Below are 17,777 nucleotides of genomic sequence, written 5' to 3' on the forward strand. Positions count from 1 at the left end.
ATTTTTTGCAACCACATGAGAATTATTTTTTCCTAACAATATACACGCAAACACATAACCTCGTTTGTTCCTTATTCTTGCAATGAGACAAAGCCAATATTATGCATACTTCGCGTTTAGCTTATGTCTTGGCCTTGGTGAGCACGTGATGCAACCATGGGCATGGAAAGAATCGCGATTGGTATAGAAGGTCTGAACACAAAAATTTGACTTTGTCCGTGTCACTGATAAGAAAAGTGACCCTCCATCCACACAGCTACCAATTATACTATTAATTAGCAACATACTAAGTTAAGATGATTCCTTATATACATTTGTAATGAAAAGAAAGTATCAATAATTAGCAAACAATTATAGGTTTTGAGAGCTTAATAAAAAGGTAAGGCAAAACTTATACTCTCCGAGTAAGACGTCAGTTTCAAAGTGATTCCATTTTAATCAAATCACCATATGTGTTTTCTAGTAAAAATAGAAGAAAGACAAATAGTCACTGAACATGTAGGCAAGGATCAGTTTTACTTTTATCTTTTACCCAACATTCGTCTCAATCAAACTTCCAATTTTTATCTTTTTGTCCTAATTAAATTATAATTAATATAAATGATAAAAAATTTCTCACACCAAAACACCTCTACCAATAGGGGTGTACACAATTCCTCTAGGATCAATTTTTCGTCTTTTGAACTAAACTGAATTGAAAAAAACAATTCAATTCAAAGATCCAAATTGGTTTATTTTTCTTCCATTTAATGCTTGGTGGCTAAGCATGTGCTTCATTTATGGTTGCATGGCTCAATGTCTGCTCAATCACTTGAATAAATATTATCCCAAGACTTTAGAAGAAGGTGTAAAGTTCCCCCTCACCTATATATAAGCTCGAGAAAATATTTGTAAATGAGTGAGTCATTTTGAGAGCTTAACTAAGCATATTTTGAGTGTGAGAATCCTCTTAAGAGAAGTTTGAGTGAGAGACCTCTTTAGATAAGATCTTTGTAACCACCATTGATGGTTAAGTTTGAGTGTACCCTAGTATTACTAGGGAAGTTTGATCTCTTTGTGATCCTACTATTTCATAGTGGGAGATTTTTTAAACTAGTATTCCGTGATTTTTACTCCTCTACCTTAGGGGGTTTCAACGTTAAAATTTGTTTTATTTTGCTCTCCATCTATCATCTTGTACATTTCTTATTTTCTTCTGCGTTTGAAATTGATTGGTAATGGTTGTTCGTTTTGTGTTAGGCGGCCGATACATTTGAATTGATGGCCGTTTTATAGTGTTGCCAACCGATAATACTGATCCGCTGAGCAATAAGCTTAAAAGACTTCAACTGACTGATTGTGTGCCAATTAATACTGAACCGTTTTATAACGTTGTGTCGATTAGTAAGACTAAGCTGCTTCCGCGCCAATTAATTGAGGGACCCCGTCCCAACGTTATAAACGAGTTCAAAAGTGATTATGAACCAGTTCAAAAGCGTGGTTATAAACTAGTTCTAAACTGGTTAACCAGTTCTAAACCAAAATGGAAAATATTAAAAGATTGAGGGAAAAAAGGAAAAAGATTAATGATATTAGATTTTTTTAAATCAATAAACAATTAAAAATAAGGGAAAAAAGAAGTATTCTTTTAAATGACAGAAGTTTGTGTCTTTTCAGTGACTTAAACAAAGTCTTAACTTTGTGTAAATATGAAAAATTACTCTTTTTTTCTCTCTCCTTAGTCTTATCGCTGACGTGTAAAATGAAAAAAAAAAAAAAAAACTTTTCAAATTTACACACAGTCTTACCGGGAAGACTCTGTGTAAGTCACTGAAATGACACAAGCCTGTGTCCTTTTAAAGGACATCCACTGAATCCTAAAAATAAATATAAAATAAAATAAAAATAAAGACAAATAAGAAAAAATAGAAATAAAAACTAAAGAAATGAAGAGAAAAGAAGATACTAAATTAAAAATATATATAAGAGGAGAGAACTAGAAATAAAAGAAACGAAGAGAAGAAGAAAAACCAATTCAATTTATGAAATGATTGGTTTTTCAAAAACGAATTCAACTCATAAATTGATTTTCAAAAATTAATTTCTTTAAGTGCATTGCAATTCAGTTCTTTTTACATCTCTAGAACTGGCTTTTGAACCAGTTTCAAACTCTAATAAAAAGTATGAAAAGAGAAAAAAATTAAAAATATAAAAGATATTTAAATTTGAAAAAAATAATTAAAAATAAAAAAAGATAAGTAAGAGAAAAAAATAAAGTAAAAATAAAAAACTAAAGAAATAAAGTAATAAAAAAAGAAGGCACTAAATAAATAGATAAATAAAAGAAGAGAAATAAAGAGAAAAAAAAGGAAAAAAGAGAAGAAGAAAAAAATAAATTCGATTCATGAATTAATTTTTTAAAATAGTTCTTTTAAATCTAATTCAATTTTGTTCATAATTCAATTTAGTTTTTTTTTATTTCTTTTCACACCCTTGAAAATCAATTGTGGGGAATTGTGAGGAATCAATTCGGCAAGAAACATGTAAGTAAAACAACTCATAAATGTAGAAAATTGCACTGCATAATTTAGGAAATCAAATAGAAATGAAAAAACTCACACATACAAAAATTTTGGAATCACATTAATTTTAGAGTTTCAAGATCAAAATACATAAGACACATGACTCTAAGTTGGAAGGGTAAATTAACTTTTTCTTCCTAATACTTTTCAATAGCTATACTACAGTCACAGTTTGTACGTAAACCACAACGTCAAAGACCTCTATCGTACAACAACGAGTGAAACCCTAGCTGTTGATATAGGTGTTGATTCCAAATTTCATCCAAAAACCCCTGCTAGGCCCTTTCTTTTGAAAAACGAGACTACGAAACTAATTGGTATATAATATAATACTTTTTACTTGATAAGGTGGCATAGCAAGACAACAAGTAAGTCATCCAGCTACCATAAAATGGAGGCTCGCAGCCCAGGTATGATCCTCTTCTTCCAATTTATTTAAGTTCATCATTCAAATACATACTGACTTGGGCGTCAGAGTGCGTTGCATGTATCCCACATATCCTAAGCAAACACATTCTAACAACATCAAAATCTTAATCCCGCTGATCATACTGGATTACTAAGCAGTAGATCTCGCTACAACAATCCACTCAGACAAGGCTCAACTGTGTTTGGTCAGACCTAATTTCTCTTGAACTGATCATTGACGTCGTCTGTGGGAAATCATAAATTTCTATTCTCACTCCAAAATAAAAACATGGTTGATACCATAAGCTATCAAAATCCCAAAAACAATCCCAAAACCCCCTTGAAAATGCCAGAAGAACATCCACCACCCCAACCTCACCTCCAATGATAACCAAACCCCATACCAACATATTATGGCCATCAACCTTCAAATTCTTGACACCCTCAAAAAGCAAAACCTCAAACTTGAAAACCAAGAACTTGAATTATTGTAACTCCAAAAAACTCTAGCAACAAGTAGCTAAATAATGTCAATCACATTTGATTGAACACTCTGATAGACGGTAACCAACATTCTCTTCATAATAAAGAGAAAGCCCAATCAAAAAGACTAATCGCTATAAGAAAGAAAGAGCCAGAAAATCAATATCTACCTCCATCCTACTGTGATAATTCTTTCCACGTAGGAGATCAAAATTTGCATCTCATACATACCCTTTAAAAAACCATCTCAAGGGTTGCTCATACTTTTAACCTAGAGATAATGGATATCCGATGCCAAAAGATGTCAAAATTTCCACTAAAAATACAGTGAAAAGGGAGACTCACAGGAACATTTGAAGCAATTCCAAACAACTATGATAGCGCAAGAACTAGATACTATCAGTTGCAGGTTATTTCCAACTACTTTAAAAGAAGTAGCCTTAAGGTGGTTTTATTTCCCTCCGCCAAACTCCATTCATGATTGGGAAGATGTGTACAACCAATTTTTGGTGATATTCACAATAAGAAACACACAATACAAATATACTCATGCATTGAAAGCGATAAAGCAAGGATCTTGCGAATCTTCGCTGGATTACATGAATTGATTCTTTGATGAAGTTCTGATATTAAGAGACTTGGATCCAAATGTTTCTTTATATTAATCATTGATGGCTTGCAATAAGGCCCATTCCAACTTGGCAAAATAAAAACCAAGGACTATAGAGGAATTAAGAGGATGATATGAGAAATACATTAATTTGGAAAGCCACAAAAGTTCCCACGTTGATACCAGGATTAAAGCAGGAACAACAGAAGGAAAGAAAGATTTCAGAATTCAAAGAAAGTTCGATGAAAACACTCGCATTGAACACCTCAAGATTCTGCATCCTTAAAGAGGTATTGTGAATTCAACATAAAATATGAGAGATGTTATTGAAGCATTGGTTTGTAGTGAAAAACTAAAACAAATTATCTGGGAATGTAAGAAAGAACCAAAGAGAAGAAAGAGGTACAAGAACACCATATAGGGCCTGCTTGGATGAGTTTTTTTCCCTCCAAAAGCTTCTTATTTTAGAAAAAAAAACTTCTCACTCTAAAGTTCGTTTGGATATCTATTTTAAAACAAAAGCAAAAGTCACAAAAAAATCAAAATCTGCTTTTTTAAAAGCTAAAGATTTTAGCTTCTAAATAAAGAAGAAGTCAGAAGTCAAATATTTTTAAAAAAATTAAATAGCTTTAACTTTTGTAAAAAATAATTCTAAAATAAGTAAGATATAAAAAGTCATTTTTTTAAAAGTTCATTCAAAAGACTCATAATCTAATATAAATTATGATCGAGTGGACATGCGAACTTTTTTCCAATCAAAATAAGATAGATATTATTTCAGTTAAATTTTTTTATTAGAAGTCTTTTAAGAAAATTACTGAAAGAGTATTAAATTCTTTCATTGTATTTTTATTTACTTAAATAAAAATAACTAATTTGTATTAGGTTTTAATACATTAAATAGTTTTTGGAAAAAGTATTTCTCCAATCACTGGAGATAAAGTTATCTCCGGTGAACCAAAATGATGTCATTTTGAGTTATAAAATTAAAAATTATAATGATAAAGACTAATATAATCATGCAATAAATTATAATTACAAAAATATATTGATTTCTGTCTCAAAACGATGTCGTTTTGTGCTCACTGGAGATAATTTATCTCCTTTGACTGGAGAAATATTATACCCTTATTTTAAATTAAAACTTGTTTTTCTTAAATGAATATAATAAAGTTTTTGGTTAGTAGATTTCTTATTTATATATAAATTCATGTCTATTATATAATTTTTTTAAAACCTTTTTAAATTTTCTTAAAATATTATTTTGGTAATTGTCTTCAATTAAAATACTAAATTTAATATTTTTAGCTTATTTTTTTAACTAGTTTCAAAGTTTAAATTAAAAAATTTAATATTAAATTTTTTAAAATATTAGTTATAGTTATTTGTATTGAAAACTCCTATTAAATAATAACAATTATTAAAAGATTTATAAAACTTGTATAAAAATATTAACTTTTTATTCAAATATTAACAAAATTTGTTAAGAGAACTCAGAATTATTTATAAATTTTAAATAAATGAAAATCATTAATTATTTACTTCAAATTACAAATCCCAAGATTTTAATCATAGTAATAAATCAACTGAATTCATGTATATTAATCTTGACACCCCTGGTGACTAATACATTACAGTAATAACTGCTGTAACTGAAAAGCAATGAAATAAAGCGCTGGATATTAACGAGGAATGATAGTGGATTCTCTCATGTAAAAAAGTAATTATGTGGTCATGTTATTTGATCACAACCACTTATTGATGATGAGATAAGAGATAAAAAATGTATAATTTTGAATAAATAATTATAATCAAATAATATGACTACATGATTACTTTTATACTTAAGAGAATTTCCTCCCACAAGAAATAGAGGATTGAACAGCCAAGAAAATGTGTGAGAAAAACTGAAGGGAAGAGAGAATAAATAGTGAGACCGGCTTTTCAGTTTATCGGTAAATGGACAAATCATATGATCACTGCCGTTAAGCAAAAGATCTGTTGCAGGTGCAGGTTGCTGGGTTCGATCCCCCAAAACACTCACTGTTGTAATTAGGGGTGTAAATGAGCCAGGCTGGCCCAGCCCAGCCTACGGCCCGATCTACATTGAGCCCAGTCCAGGCCCGGCCTTTCAGAAAAATAGAGTAGGCTTAGGCTTATAAAAAAGATTTTTTAATAAATAGGCCATAGGCCAATTTTGTCAAGCCCGGCCTACCGCCTTGTAGGCTGGCCTATTTAATTTATTAAAATAAAATAATAAAATAATATTTATTTTATGTGGCAAAGACACAAAGTACCAAATACTAATATCTCTTACTTTTTGTGCTATTTTATTCTATGAAAGGAAAACTTGTCTAATGTCTCCAAATTTTACATACTGTTGCAGCTTAATGCCATAGAGCAATGGGTACCTTGCTGGATTATGATGTTGCTGATGAAAATCTTTCAATAATACTCTTCTTTCCCTTATCTTGATGGTGATTTAAAGATTTTTAAATGAATGACATTCTCTTGTAGACTTTATTTCAGCATCCAGTAATTGTATTTTTCATATTTTTTCCATTTCTTTGACTCTATTCTTCTATGATATACATTCTAGAGCTGAGGTAGTATGTTGACTCTTTCTTGTTTGTCATTTTTTTCTTATGAGAAGTATTAGTGCATGCATGAATGGAGCTTTCTTTGCTCTATACAATTATTTTTTTTGCTTAGTATATATAGTGGGAGGCCTACAAGGCCTGTAGGCCATGTCGGGCTTTCTTATTTTTGAAAATGGGCCGAGCTTGGCCTACAAATAAAGCCTTTAATAGGCCAGTAGGCCAGATAGGCTGAATTTTTTTTGACGTAGGCTTGGGCCAGGATGGCCAAAGCCCAGCCCAGCCCATTTACACCCCTAGTTGTAACCGACAAGAAAAAATGACAGAGGTTCATTCAATCCACAGGTGACGTAATCTTCAGTTGCCTCGTATTGGAACATGTTACCTTTTTTCTTTTCTTTTTTCCTAATTTCATACGGCAGAATTTGATAGAGGAAAAAAAAAATTATCAAGAAAACGGTAAATGTCGAAAAAATAATAGGTTTTATAAGAGTTATGTTGTAAGAAAAGTGATTGTGTAATGTTACAGAGATTCGTTTTGTGTGTCACCATTTTCTTTTTCTTTTTCAAAAAGTGAGTCCCACAAAATATTATCTGTGTAGAAAAATTTAGTGTGTCATGTTAAATGACAAATACAAATCTAAAAAATAATAGTACAGTGAATTTTTTTTGGAAAAGTTAAAAAAAATTGTTGGATAGATTAAATATTATCTAATAAATTGATTTAAATTTTTTGAGTCTATATTTAATTGAAAATAAAATATTATTGAAAAAATGAGATAAAATTACAAAAATAACCCTTATCTAGATAATACTTTTTTTTAAACTTTATAAAGCTGGAAAAAAGAATTGAAAAAAAAAAGCAAATGCAACTTTCCCATATAAATTAAAATACCACCTTCTCAATAATATTCTCAAATGATGATTTGCTCTCAGTTTTACACAGAATATTACTTTCTCATGCAAATTAAAACCGCTTTCTTTAAATTCCATATATACTTGGCAATAAATCAAAACTCCCTTGCCAAACACTCCCGTATACCTCTAAAATAACACATACATGATACGTATGCACATTTGCAGTGCAAAGGCATTGAAGGTAATGGAAATTGAACTTTGAGCTTCAGGGAGTACTGTTGTGTGCTTATGTAGTCCTCAGAATTAAACTTGCTACGCAAAAAGTTGTGTTTCAGTCTAAAATAATGTCATGTGATCATTCAGGGCACTACTGTTATCTGCAGTTTATTGATTTAAAAATTAATTTATGAATACAAAGTATGATGAATAATTATCTGTCCACTATAACAATTTTCTTATAAAAATAAATAATTAGAAGAGGGAAAGACGCAATGGAAAGGGAGACCAGTGTTATAAAAACCAACTTGATCCACTCAATTTCCAGGTCGACCGTAAACCGAATCCCAATCTGTCCAGTTTAGATATTAATCTCCCGATATCAATTTTAAAAAAATATCGGTTTTGTAAATTTTTTGACAAAATGCTTAAAAAATAACACTAATAAGATTCGAACCTAAACAATGTAAATTATAACTTATAATTTAAATTATTAGTTAAAATGCTTTTAATTTTATATTTATTATATTTTATTATATATATTTAATTCGTTACGAAAACGAATCGAAACTTACCTCTATTCTGGCAAGGTATCTAGTTAAAATTTATTATGGGTCTCATTCAATTCATACAAACTTTGACTCATCACAAACAAGATCAAAATAGGAAATTTCCATAATAACATAATAATCAAGTCAAGTATAGATGGACTCAAGACTCCTCAAGAACCTGCACATGCCAAAAGAAGAGGAAGCATTGACCTGATGAGCAAGCACTTTAACATCTCATTCATCATTCACGTAGAAACCCAAGAGGGCCTACACACTAACAAGTCTATAACAAACCAATCCATCCCCTCAATTTTCACGTTGCATTCTCTATCTTGCGTTACACAACAAGCAAATGGAAAGCAACCCAAAAAGTCAAAGTCACATAACAACTTTTCGCTTCTCTTTCTCTCTAATTACCAAAATTTCAAATCAAAACTACTCTAATTGGGGGCAAAATCAGTACCGTAACCGATGAATAAATTAATGGTATACCTTTCCGTGCTTACTGTATACCTGACCGCAGGCTATTACTGTACAATTTTTCTCCTTCATCGAGAGATGAAAAAAAACAGCTACACAAATCAGGGGCGCTCCTTGCCGGAATTCTTCGCCGGCCGAGAAACCGGTCCCGCCGACGACCTGAACCCTACTATTACCTCGTCATTCACGCACGGATGAAAACCGCCATCAATCCCCGTCACCTTCGCCCTCATACACTCTTTGCACACCGCGCCGCCGCCTCCTCCGCCGTTCGACGCTACGGTACCACCGTTGATGCCCACGTTCACCCCGTTCTCGTACTCGACGCGATCCAGAATCGGAGGACTGAAGCCAGAAAGTTCTTGCGGCGGTTCTTTGACGCCTCCGTTGGCGGCGTCCCGGCGCAGGAGCATGACATTCTCCGGCTGGGTCTTCTTGTCCATATTCGAGTTCTTGCCGTTCGCCGGAGTCGGAGTCTTCTTGTATCGCTTGGACCGCTTGACGAAGAAGTAGCACTCGCCGCTTTGGCAGGCCACTGTGGCGAGGTTGACCTTGCTGGTGATGGGAATTTTCCGGTCGGTGCCTAAGGTGGCGAGATAGACGGTAAATTGGTGCGCCGAGATCCCAATTATCTGGCTCAAGAAGGAGAGAAGCTTCTTGAAATTCAGAGAGTGATCCACCACGATGGTGCCGACGTTGATCTCCCTAACGCCGTCGAAGTACACAACAGAGAAGGGAGCGCTTTCAATGGGGAACATTATTTTCGTCTGAATAAATGAATGAATGCAATTCACGGCAATTTTGTACTTAGCGTGATGAACAGGATCAGAGGGTTTAAATAAAAGGAACTTGATGCGGTGTGGTTTGTGGGTTTTAGACTTTAAAATAATAATAATAATATTAAGAGGCGGTTAAAGATATTTTATCAAAATACAAATTTTATTCTCATAAAATTTGTATAGTATGATATGTGTTCTGGAGTGAACATTAATGGTCTAGCAATATAGCTAGTATTTGTATCTACGGAGCTTATGGTAAAGATGACAGGCAATTAGAAGTCCTGCACCTTAGGCCAAAGTCCGATGGAATGAACAAGGAGTGTGTGTGTGAGTCACCTGCGGTGGATAGGATGTGCTCTGGGCACAAGTATGTAGGTGAGTTATGAGATTCTCCCCTTTCTTAGCTACAAGGGGTTATATATAAATGAATGCACTAGGAGATTGTGCCCCTAGTGGGTAGTTTGCAGGTGACTTAATGGCATGATGCAATGCTTAGTGGGTAGTTATTGGTAGTGGATGGAAGTTATGGGAGAGTGATGGAATGAGATGCTCCATGTAGTGGGGATAGAAAGTGGGAACCACCTAAGTGGTCCACAACATAAGTCCCCCAGCCTGGCATTGCGCATAGTCGGAATGCCGGGGTAAAAGTAAAGCCCCCGTGCCTATCAAATAATGTTTAGTGTTGTGAAAAAGGATATGAATGCCGGGAAAACCCAGCTTGTGAATGCTTCCGGGTTCCATGTTGCTTTATCGTGTTGCTCGTTGGTTGTAGTGGTCTCCGGGTTTGTAATTGCTTCCGAGTTTGAAGCTAGAGATGGTTTCTCGGATTTCTCAGCCTAAACCTGCAATAAATAAAAACAATAATAGTTTATTGCGTACCTGAGTAGGGTGTGAGAACCCTATATGAAGATGTCTTATGCGCTAATTAGGATCATTCAGAATCAAATGTTCCACAATTTTCCCCCTTCCGATTAGGAAAAGGACGGGTGCCCAAAGGTTTTTTAGTAAACCATTTTTATCCCGGAGGGCCAATCTTCTTTTAGTAAACCATTTTTATCCCGGAGGGCCGGTCTTCTATTAATAAACCATTTTTATCCTGGAGGGTCGGTCTTCTTTTGGCAGCAAAGGACTTTGTTTTCCCGCTTCCAAGTAGGAATTGAACGGCTGCCCAAGAGGCCAATTAAGGCGGCAAGGGACTTTGTTTTCCCGTTTCCGAGTAGGAATTGAACGGCTGCCCAAGAGGCCAATTAAGGTGGCAAGGGACTTTGTTTTCCCGTTTCCGAGTAGGAATTGAACGGCTGCCCAAGAGGCCAATTAAGGCGGCAAGGGACTTTTGCTTTCCCGTTTCCGAGTAGGAATTGGACGGGTGCCCAAGAGGCCATTGAAGGCGGCAAGGGACTTTTGCTTTCCCGTTTCCGAGTAGGAATTGGACGGCGGCAAGGGACTTTTGCTTTCCCGTTTCCGAGTAGGAATTGGATGGGTGCCCAAGAGGCCATTGAAGGCGGCAAGCACTACTAGAAAATTCACAATCAGCAAGGGGAAAATTCTCTTGCAAAACAGCCTAATTCCCTTGCAAAAACTGTCTGCGACGGAATTTGCGAGGGAACACCGTCCCTCGCTAAAACCCTCGTCGCAAATAGATTTGCAAGGGAAATTTGTCATATGAAATTCCCTCGCAAATTGCTAGGGAAAAGTTCCCTTGCAAAAAAGTAAATTTCCCTCGCAAATAACAGACCTATCTACAGTGTTTTTCCGTCGCAGATTGCGACGAAAATGTCGAGTATAATTTCCCTTGCAAACTTCCGTAGCAAAATTTGCAAGGGGTGTATTAAATTTCCGTTGCAAAATTTGCAATGGAACATTTTGATTTTCCCTCGCAAAATGCTACAAATTTTGCAAGGGAAATTTTTGATTTTCCCTCGCAAAATGCTACGAAATTTTGCAAGGGAAAATTTTGATTTTCCCTCGCTAAATGCTACAAATTTTGTAAGGGAATTTTAAAAGTTTCCGCCACAAATTCTGGAATTAAAATAAAAAAATAAAAAAATGTATTAAACCTTTCTTAATTTTCCTGTAAACAACAAGGATACCAAATCAACATAAATACATAAATTGAACAACAAAAATCCAAAAAAATACAGGATAAACAATGAAATTAAAATTAAATAGTATATCAACAAAAGTTAACAACAACAACAACCATCAAATCTACAACTAAAATTTCTCTAAAGTTCTAAACAAAATAAAACATACAAAAAATATATGATATATCTCTGAAGTCCTAAAAGAAGTAAAACATACAAACAACAACTAGTATGCCTCTAAAGTCCTAGCAAAGTCATCATCATCATCAGGGTCATCATCCGGCGCCGGTCCCTTCGACTTGTTGCAGTTGGCTTCCTTGTCCTGCATTAAAAGTCAGAGTTGTTCCTGCATTTGTTTCATAATGTCAGCTTGCTGCTTTATAAAGTCTGCTTGCTGAGTTAGCTGCTCTGTGGTAGCATGCAATTGCTCCTGCATCTGGGAGTGGGACACCCTCATCCTTTTAAGCTCATCTGCAAATACATTATTATAAAACAGTAAGTTAAATGTTTAAAATAAAATATTAATAGAATAGAGATTGAAAATATAAAAGAATGAACTATACATTGAGTTTACCTGCAGAAACACTGTCAATCTGGGTAGAGGGCCGCTTACTAGGCTTCAGTCGGCTAGCATATCCTCCCAGCCCGACCACCCTTCCTTTCTTGTTGAATCCACCCGCAGCTGTAACCAACATGTTCCCATTATCGGAATAGGAGGAGCTGGATTGACCGTCTGTCGCCACCTGTGCGGACATCTCCTCTTCAAGTTTTTGATAATTTTCCTGCAAGTAAAGAAAAATCAGCACACATATGGACATGTAAAACATGACATAAACCATCATAGAAAAAACAAACGTCAAATAATAAATGATCAAACCGCTATTAGCTTCACTTTGGGGCCTAACCAACGCCTTTGACCAGCTTCAGGCTGCTGGGAATGAGTTTGCTCGAAGGTAGCCCAATCAACCTTTTCAGGCGGCACTTCTCCAGAAGCCTCCTGGAAATACAAATGAAAATCATTAATTCATTAGTTGCAAGTACGAATTGTTGAATACCGAACTAGAAAACTTTTTATACTTACTATCCTTTGTCGATGCTTGCTGATTGGAATCGACCCTCCAGCATATGTGGGTGTGTCCTGCTTGGCCCTATTTTCCTTATTTTGAGCAGATCTCTTTTGAAACTTAGGACAATTTTTTCATTTTTCTTTCAATTGGATTTTTAATGATTCACTACGCCATGCATTTTTACCGATGTCAAATCTTACTTTATGCATTTTATCTGCGAACATTGTGGTGGCTCTGTGATGCCAAGCTCTTGCCAGGTTATGGCGATCCTCGGGCAACCACCTATAATGACTCTGTAAATTGCCAATTTTTTCGATTAGCGCACAAATTGGTCATAAATGTGTAGTTAGTATATATTTTTGTAATAAAACATTAGCATTAACGAGATATACATAACTTACCAGAAATTCATCCATCCAACCATCTCGAGTTTGTTTAGGAACGTCTCCCCAGGTGCTCCATACATGTTTAAAATTACGAAATATTTGATTATCAATGTATTTCATGATCTCATCATAAGGTTCGAACCTGACAATATTAAATCAATTTATTTGATTATAACGATTGAGCAATGCTAGAAGCCACATTAGTACATCATTAGTAACAATTACAACTTACTCTGTGGTGCCTAAAGGACGAACCCATATACGTTTAGTCTGTGGATCACACCTCCCCCACTCTGGCTGAAGTGCCGAAGCAGCATCTCCTACCTCGCTTGCAGGGGATGCAACCTGCAAAAGGGAAAAAATGTTAAGCATTAAAAAAGTTAGTAGAGAGATGCTTAAAAGAAACTATAATATATATCTAAATCACAAAATGATGGTTTACTTAACCTGTTGTGTCTGCCCCATCGGGTCAGTGGGAGTATGAGGAAGTCCTGCACTTCCCATAACAGAGTCGGTGGTAGATGGTGATGATCCTATCCGAAGTGGAGGGAGGGATGAGGAAGCTGTACGACCTCTACCAGAGGGGGTAGATGATGTCGTCCTACCTCCTCTGCCACCACGACCTGTAACTCGACCTCTACCGACATTACCATCACTACCAGTACGCCCATCCGTATGAACCATCTGTGAAAACTTATAAACATAATGCAAAAATATATATAAATATAATAAGTATGCAATACAACGTCTACCGCTATGGCCATCCATTTGTCACTAAAGAAAAATATAATAAGTACTAAATATAAAACATAATTGTATAATACATATAACATGTGGCCTGTGAATAAAAATTATTTATTTAGTACAACAGATAAGCTTAAAGAAAGAATAACTAAAATCAATCGGACGATTCCTGTTCTTTGAATTCTTCTTGACCACCTTCCTCTGGACTCTCATAATCATCGAATTCAGGCTCACTATCTAAATAAATATCTTGTTCATCATCGTCTGATTCGTCATTGTCCAATATAACAGGAATTAACTCTAACTCTCCAGTGGAATCAAAAAGATTGCTTGGCACATCATCCTCTGCAACATTTACAGGAAGTTCATGTTCCCCATCATCCTGAAATGGATCAGTCACATCATTTGAGTCTGACTCCATCGACTTAGGGATAATATTCCGGGCTTTGGTTTTGATAACTCCTCTCCACCCTTGTTGGGAAGTAGGGTATAATGTGTAAATAACTTGTTCCGCTTGTTGAGAAAGTATAAATGGGTCGTAGCCAAGTGCATAACTCCTTGACCAATTGACCTCAACATTTCCATACTGGTCAACTTTTGTCCCACGTGAGGTGTTATCAAACTAATCGCATTTAAAGAGAGTAATCGATTTGCCCAACTTGTAATCCAAAAGAATGATATCAATTAACTTCCCGTAGTAATCGCCCTCAGCACCGTCGACTTGCCCACCTCGACAACATACACCATAATTACAACATGACATATTTTGATTCGCTTCTACAGTTGCAAATCTATATCCGTTGACTATATATTTTCTGAATCGGGTGACAAATCTTGCAGCTCCACTTGATAAAATATATGCAACATCATGGACAGCCGATTGGTTTTGTATGAAGTACTCCTCAAACCATTGAGGAAATTCAGACGTAACGTGTTGATCAACTTCGGAATCTGACCATAAAGGATTATTCGAACGTGTCCATTTGGAAAATTTTCTGTAAGGAAAAAAATATTATAAAACTCATGAGGATAACTACCCATAAACCAAATATAGTCGCGTAATGGAAACATCATCTCTAAGTTCAAAAATGAAATCTTACTCTATGTACGGAGCGGCCTCTGCTGAGTTGTTTAGAATGTACCACTCTGCAACGTTCTTATCTCGTCCCTCTAGAATTGATGCCCTTTGACTTCCCACAGATCGGCCTGGATAATTAAATAGCGATATCTGACCACTCGTATCACCGCCATCATCATTTCGAGGGACTCCTCTCCAAGTTGATATACATTCAGGAGGATAATAGTACGATGCAAATTTACCAGTCTCTTCAACGAGATACGCTTCGGCGATAGATCCTTCAACATGCCTCAAGTTACTGACCTTCATCTTCAGTGTGCGTACAAACCTATGAATAGATATTAGGGTTCTGATAATTTGTAGCATCGTGTGACGCAATTAATATGTTCGGATAAAAAACTAACCTTTCAAATGGATACATCCATCTATATTGTTGTGGACCTCCAACCCTTGCTTCATAGGCCAAGTGAACAGGCAAATGTTCCATTGAGTCAAAAAACGTAGGAGGAAACACCATCTCTAGTTTGCATAGTAGTGTTGGCACGCTCGACTCCAGATGTCTTAACCTTTCAACCTTTCAACACCTGTTATGTTTATCAATGAGAGAACTGGATAATGGCAAGTTCTTTTTAGGCTTCTATGAATATTAATTCCACCATGAAGTTATACCGGCCACAATACAAAACTGTTTTGAGTTTGCAAATGCAGCATTATATATGATAAAATAAAATCTATCCAGACGCGAAAATATGGAGAGAGAAATCTATGAAATTTATGATTATATATTATATGATGATAACAGCAGTATATAACCTACATTGTTCTGATTGAACCAGTCAAACATCATCTGCGCAATTTATACGTTTTTATAGGAGTTAGTTTCTGTAAATAGGGAGTTCTAATTTACATGAGTTTTATTTACATGAAAAAAAAACTTAAACCAATTTGAGCTCTGCAATCCTCCCAAAAGACTTATGAATTTCAACTATTGCCCCTCCAGAATGCACCACCTCTATTTAATAAGCCTCCATGCTACTTCCATGGTGAGAGATAGAATAAAACTAACAAAGGATGGAATCTAAAGGGTAACCAATTTTTATGCTATCTAAACATGCAAGCATGTAGTGATTTTTCATTCTTTTTGAACTCTTCCACCAGATTCATCTCCACTGACACACCTAAACTAAATATTTAATTTATTATTTTATTTTTGGTGTATAGGATTGTTAAGACGAAATGTCAAGATGCAAAGGTGTAAGCAAAATGACTTGGGATGATGTTTGGTCTTGGAATTAAACCGTTCCTAAAGAGATTTTATGTGGCTTAATCAAATGCTCTTGGACTTTTGAGTAAGACTGTCAGGACAGGCTAAATTCATAGAGTCAATATGTTTAATTATCCACATAAATTATGCAGGTTAAGTTTGAAATTTATTGACACATTCAAATTTATTTGCATTTCTGACCCCACTTATTAAGCCTACAGGTTAAACTGAGCTAAATTGAAAATTAAAATACCCTACCAAATAGAAAAAAAAAACTAATGGAAGATAAAGATTAAAAACAAGCTTAGTAACAAAAGGTTATGCAAAAGAAGTGTGAGGACAATCAATTGCAGAAACAAGAGTAAACAGTTCATCTAAATCTACATAATTTGGTTTTCAAAAATGTTAGTTTTCAGTTCACAAGGGCGAGAATTCAGGGGAAAACTTCATCACGAAAATTCGTACAAGAAAGTGAGAATCTCATCCCAAAATTTTCACCCAAATTTCAAGGAGATACTAAACTGACTATAATTATAAAACCAAGTAGAACATTAGCAGTGAAATGAACACCATACAGAAGAGTTCAACATAGTGTCTATGTAACAACACACTTCAATAAGGGTGCAGAGAGCGTACCTTTCACGAAAACAAGGGTGCAGAGAGCGCCTTTTACTTGAAAATAAAATTTTAGAGAGAGAGAGAGAGTTGCAGAGAGAAGACAGAGAAGCCCTAACTCGCTCGCCCAGCAAATATCAAATACTTCAACCGCTGAACCTTCAACAGAGACGAGACGACGAAGAGGGCAACAGCCGGTCGAAGGTGCAGAGACTATGGAGGGAAACTGATGGAGGGAAACGGGAAGAAATGCAAGGGGGGAAATGGATGGAGGTGAAAAGTGAAAGTGAAAGGGGGGAAAGGGACGAAGAGCTTTTACATGATATACTATTGGAAATAGAAATTATTAATTCAATAATTCACTTATATACATATATTTACAATTATAACTTTTACACAGATTTTCAACCATATATTAATTACCCATAAAAATTATACATAATGAAAAAAATAAAAAATACACATTGAGTTTTATATTTTATTAAAATATCATCATATGACAAAGTTTATATATATGTGCAAAAAACTGGTCACAAAAAGTTAAAAAAATGAGAAATTTTTTTATAAGATATAACTTTATTTATTTAGAAAAGTTCAAAAAATCCCCTTGTGGTATTACTTTTAATTACTTATACCTCTATTTTTTTTGAATCACTTAATCCATTGTGGTTTTTTTCATCCACACCCCTCTTTAACACTATTAAAAAATTAATTAAGTATAACTATTCTACCATTCTTAGAATAAGAACATAAAGAGATAAAAAAAATCATATGTTATGAAAAATTAGAATACTTTTTTTTGGTAAATGAAAAATTAGAATACTTAATAAAAGACTAAAAGAAAAAATAGGAAAAAAATCAAATGTATCTAAATAAAAAATAAGATCAAGTATATTAAAAATCACAGCACTGACAAAAAAGATTAAAAATAAAAAATATAACAATAGTCTAAATGAAAAAATATATATTGAAGACAAAAAAATAGAAGAACAAATT

The 17,777-nt window shown here is 34.6% G+C and overlaps 1 protein-coding gene across 1 annotated transcript; it reads right to left on the reverse strand.

Moving 5' to 3' along the window:
- Positions 1–8,865: 8,865 nt before the first annotated feature.
- Positions 8,866–11,955, reverse strand: LOC133306627 (uncharacterized). Its single transcript, XM_061506947.1, has 3 exons — positions 11,863–11,955; positions 10,257–10,379; positions 8,866–9,531 (listed from the first exon to the last, which is right to left on the reverse strand). Exons 1-3 carry the CDS (start codon positions 11,953–11,955, stop codon positions 8,866–8,868), a joined length of 882 nt encoding a protein of 293 aa, XP_061362931.1.
- Positions 11,956–17,777: the final 5,822 nt, after the last annotated feature.

Source organism: Gastrolobium bilobum, unplaced genomic scaffold, assembly GCF_033153095.1.
Source record: "Gastrolobium bilobum isolate Gb01-03AN ecotype WA unplaced genomic scaffold, APGP_CSIRO_Gbil_v1 utg2059, whole genome shotgun sequence".
Lineage (NCBI taxonomy): Eukaryota > Viridiplantae > Streptophyta > Magnoliopsida > Fabales > Fabaceae > Gastrolobium > Gastrolobium bilobum.

What these genes read in the sequence shown, in the direction of transcription:
- LOC133306627 (XM_061506947.1), bottom strand. Translation starts at nt 11,955, where the DNA reads ATGCAGGACAAGGAAGCCAACTGCAACAAGTCGAAGGGACCGGCGCCG. An exon ending in ACTTTGCTAGGACTTTAGAG is followed by an intron (nt 10,380 to 11,862) that starts GCATACTAGTTG and finishes TTGCAGGTTTAG; the next exon opens with GCTGAGAAATCCGAGAAACC. An exon ending in CGGAAGCATTCACAAGCTGG is followed by an intron (nt 9,532 to 10,256) that starts GTTTTCCCGGCA and finishes TCATTTATTCAG; the next exon opens with ACGAAAATAATGTTCCCCAT.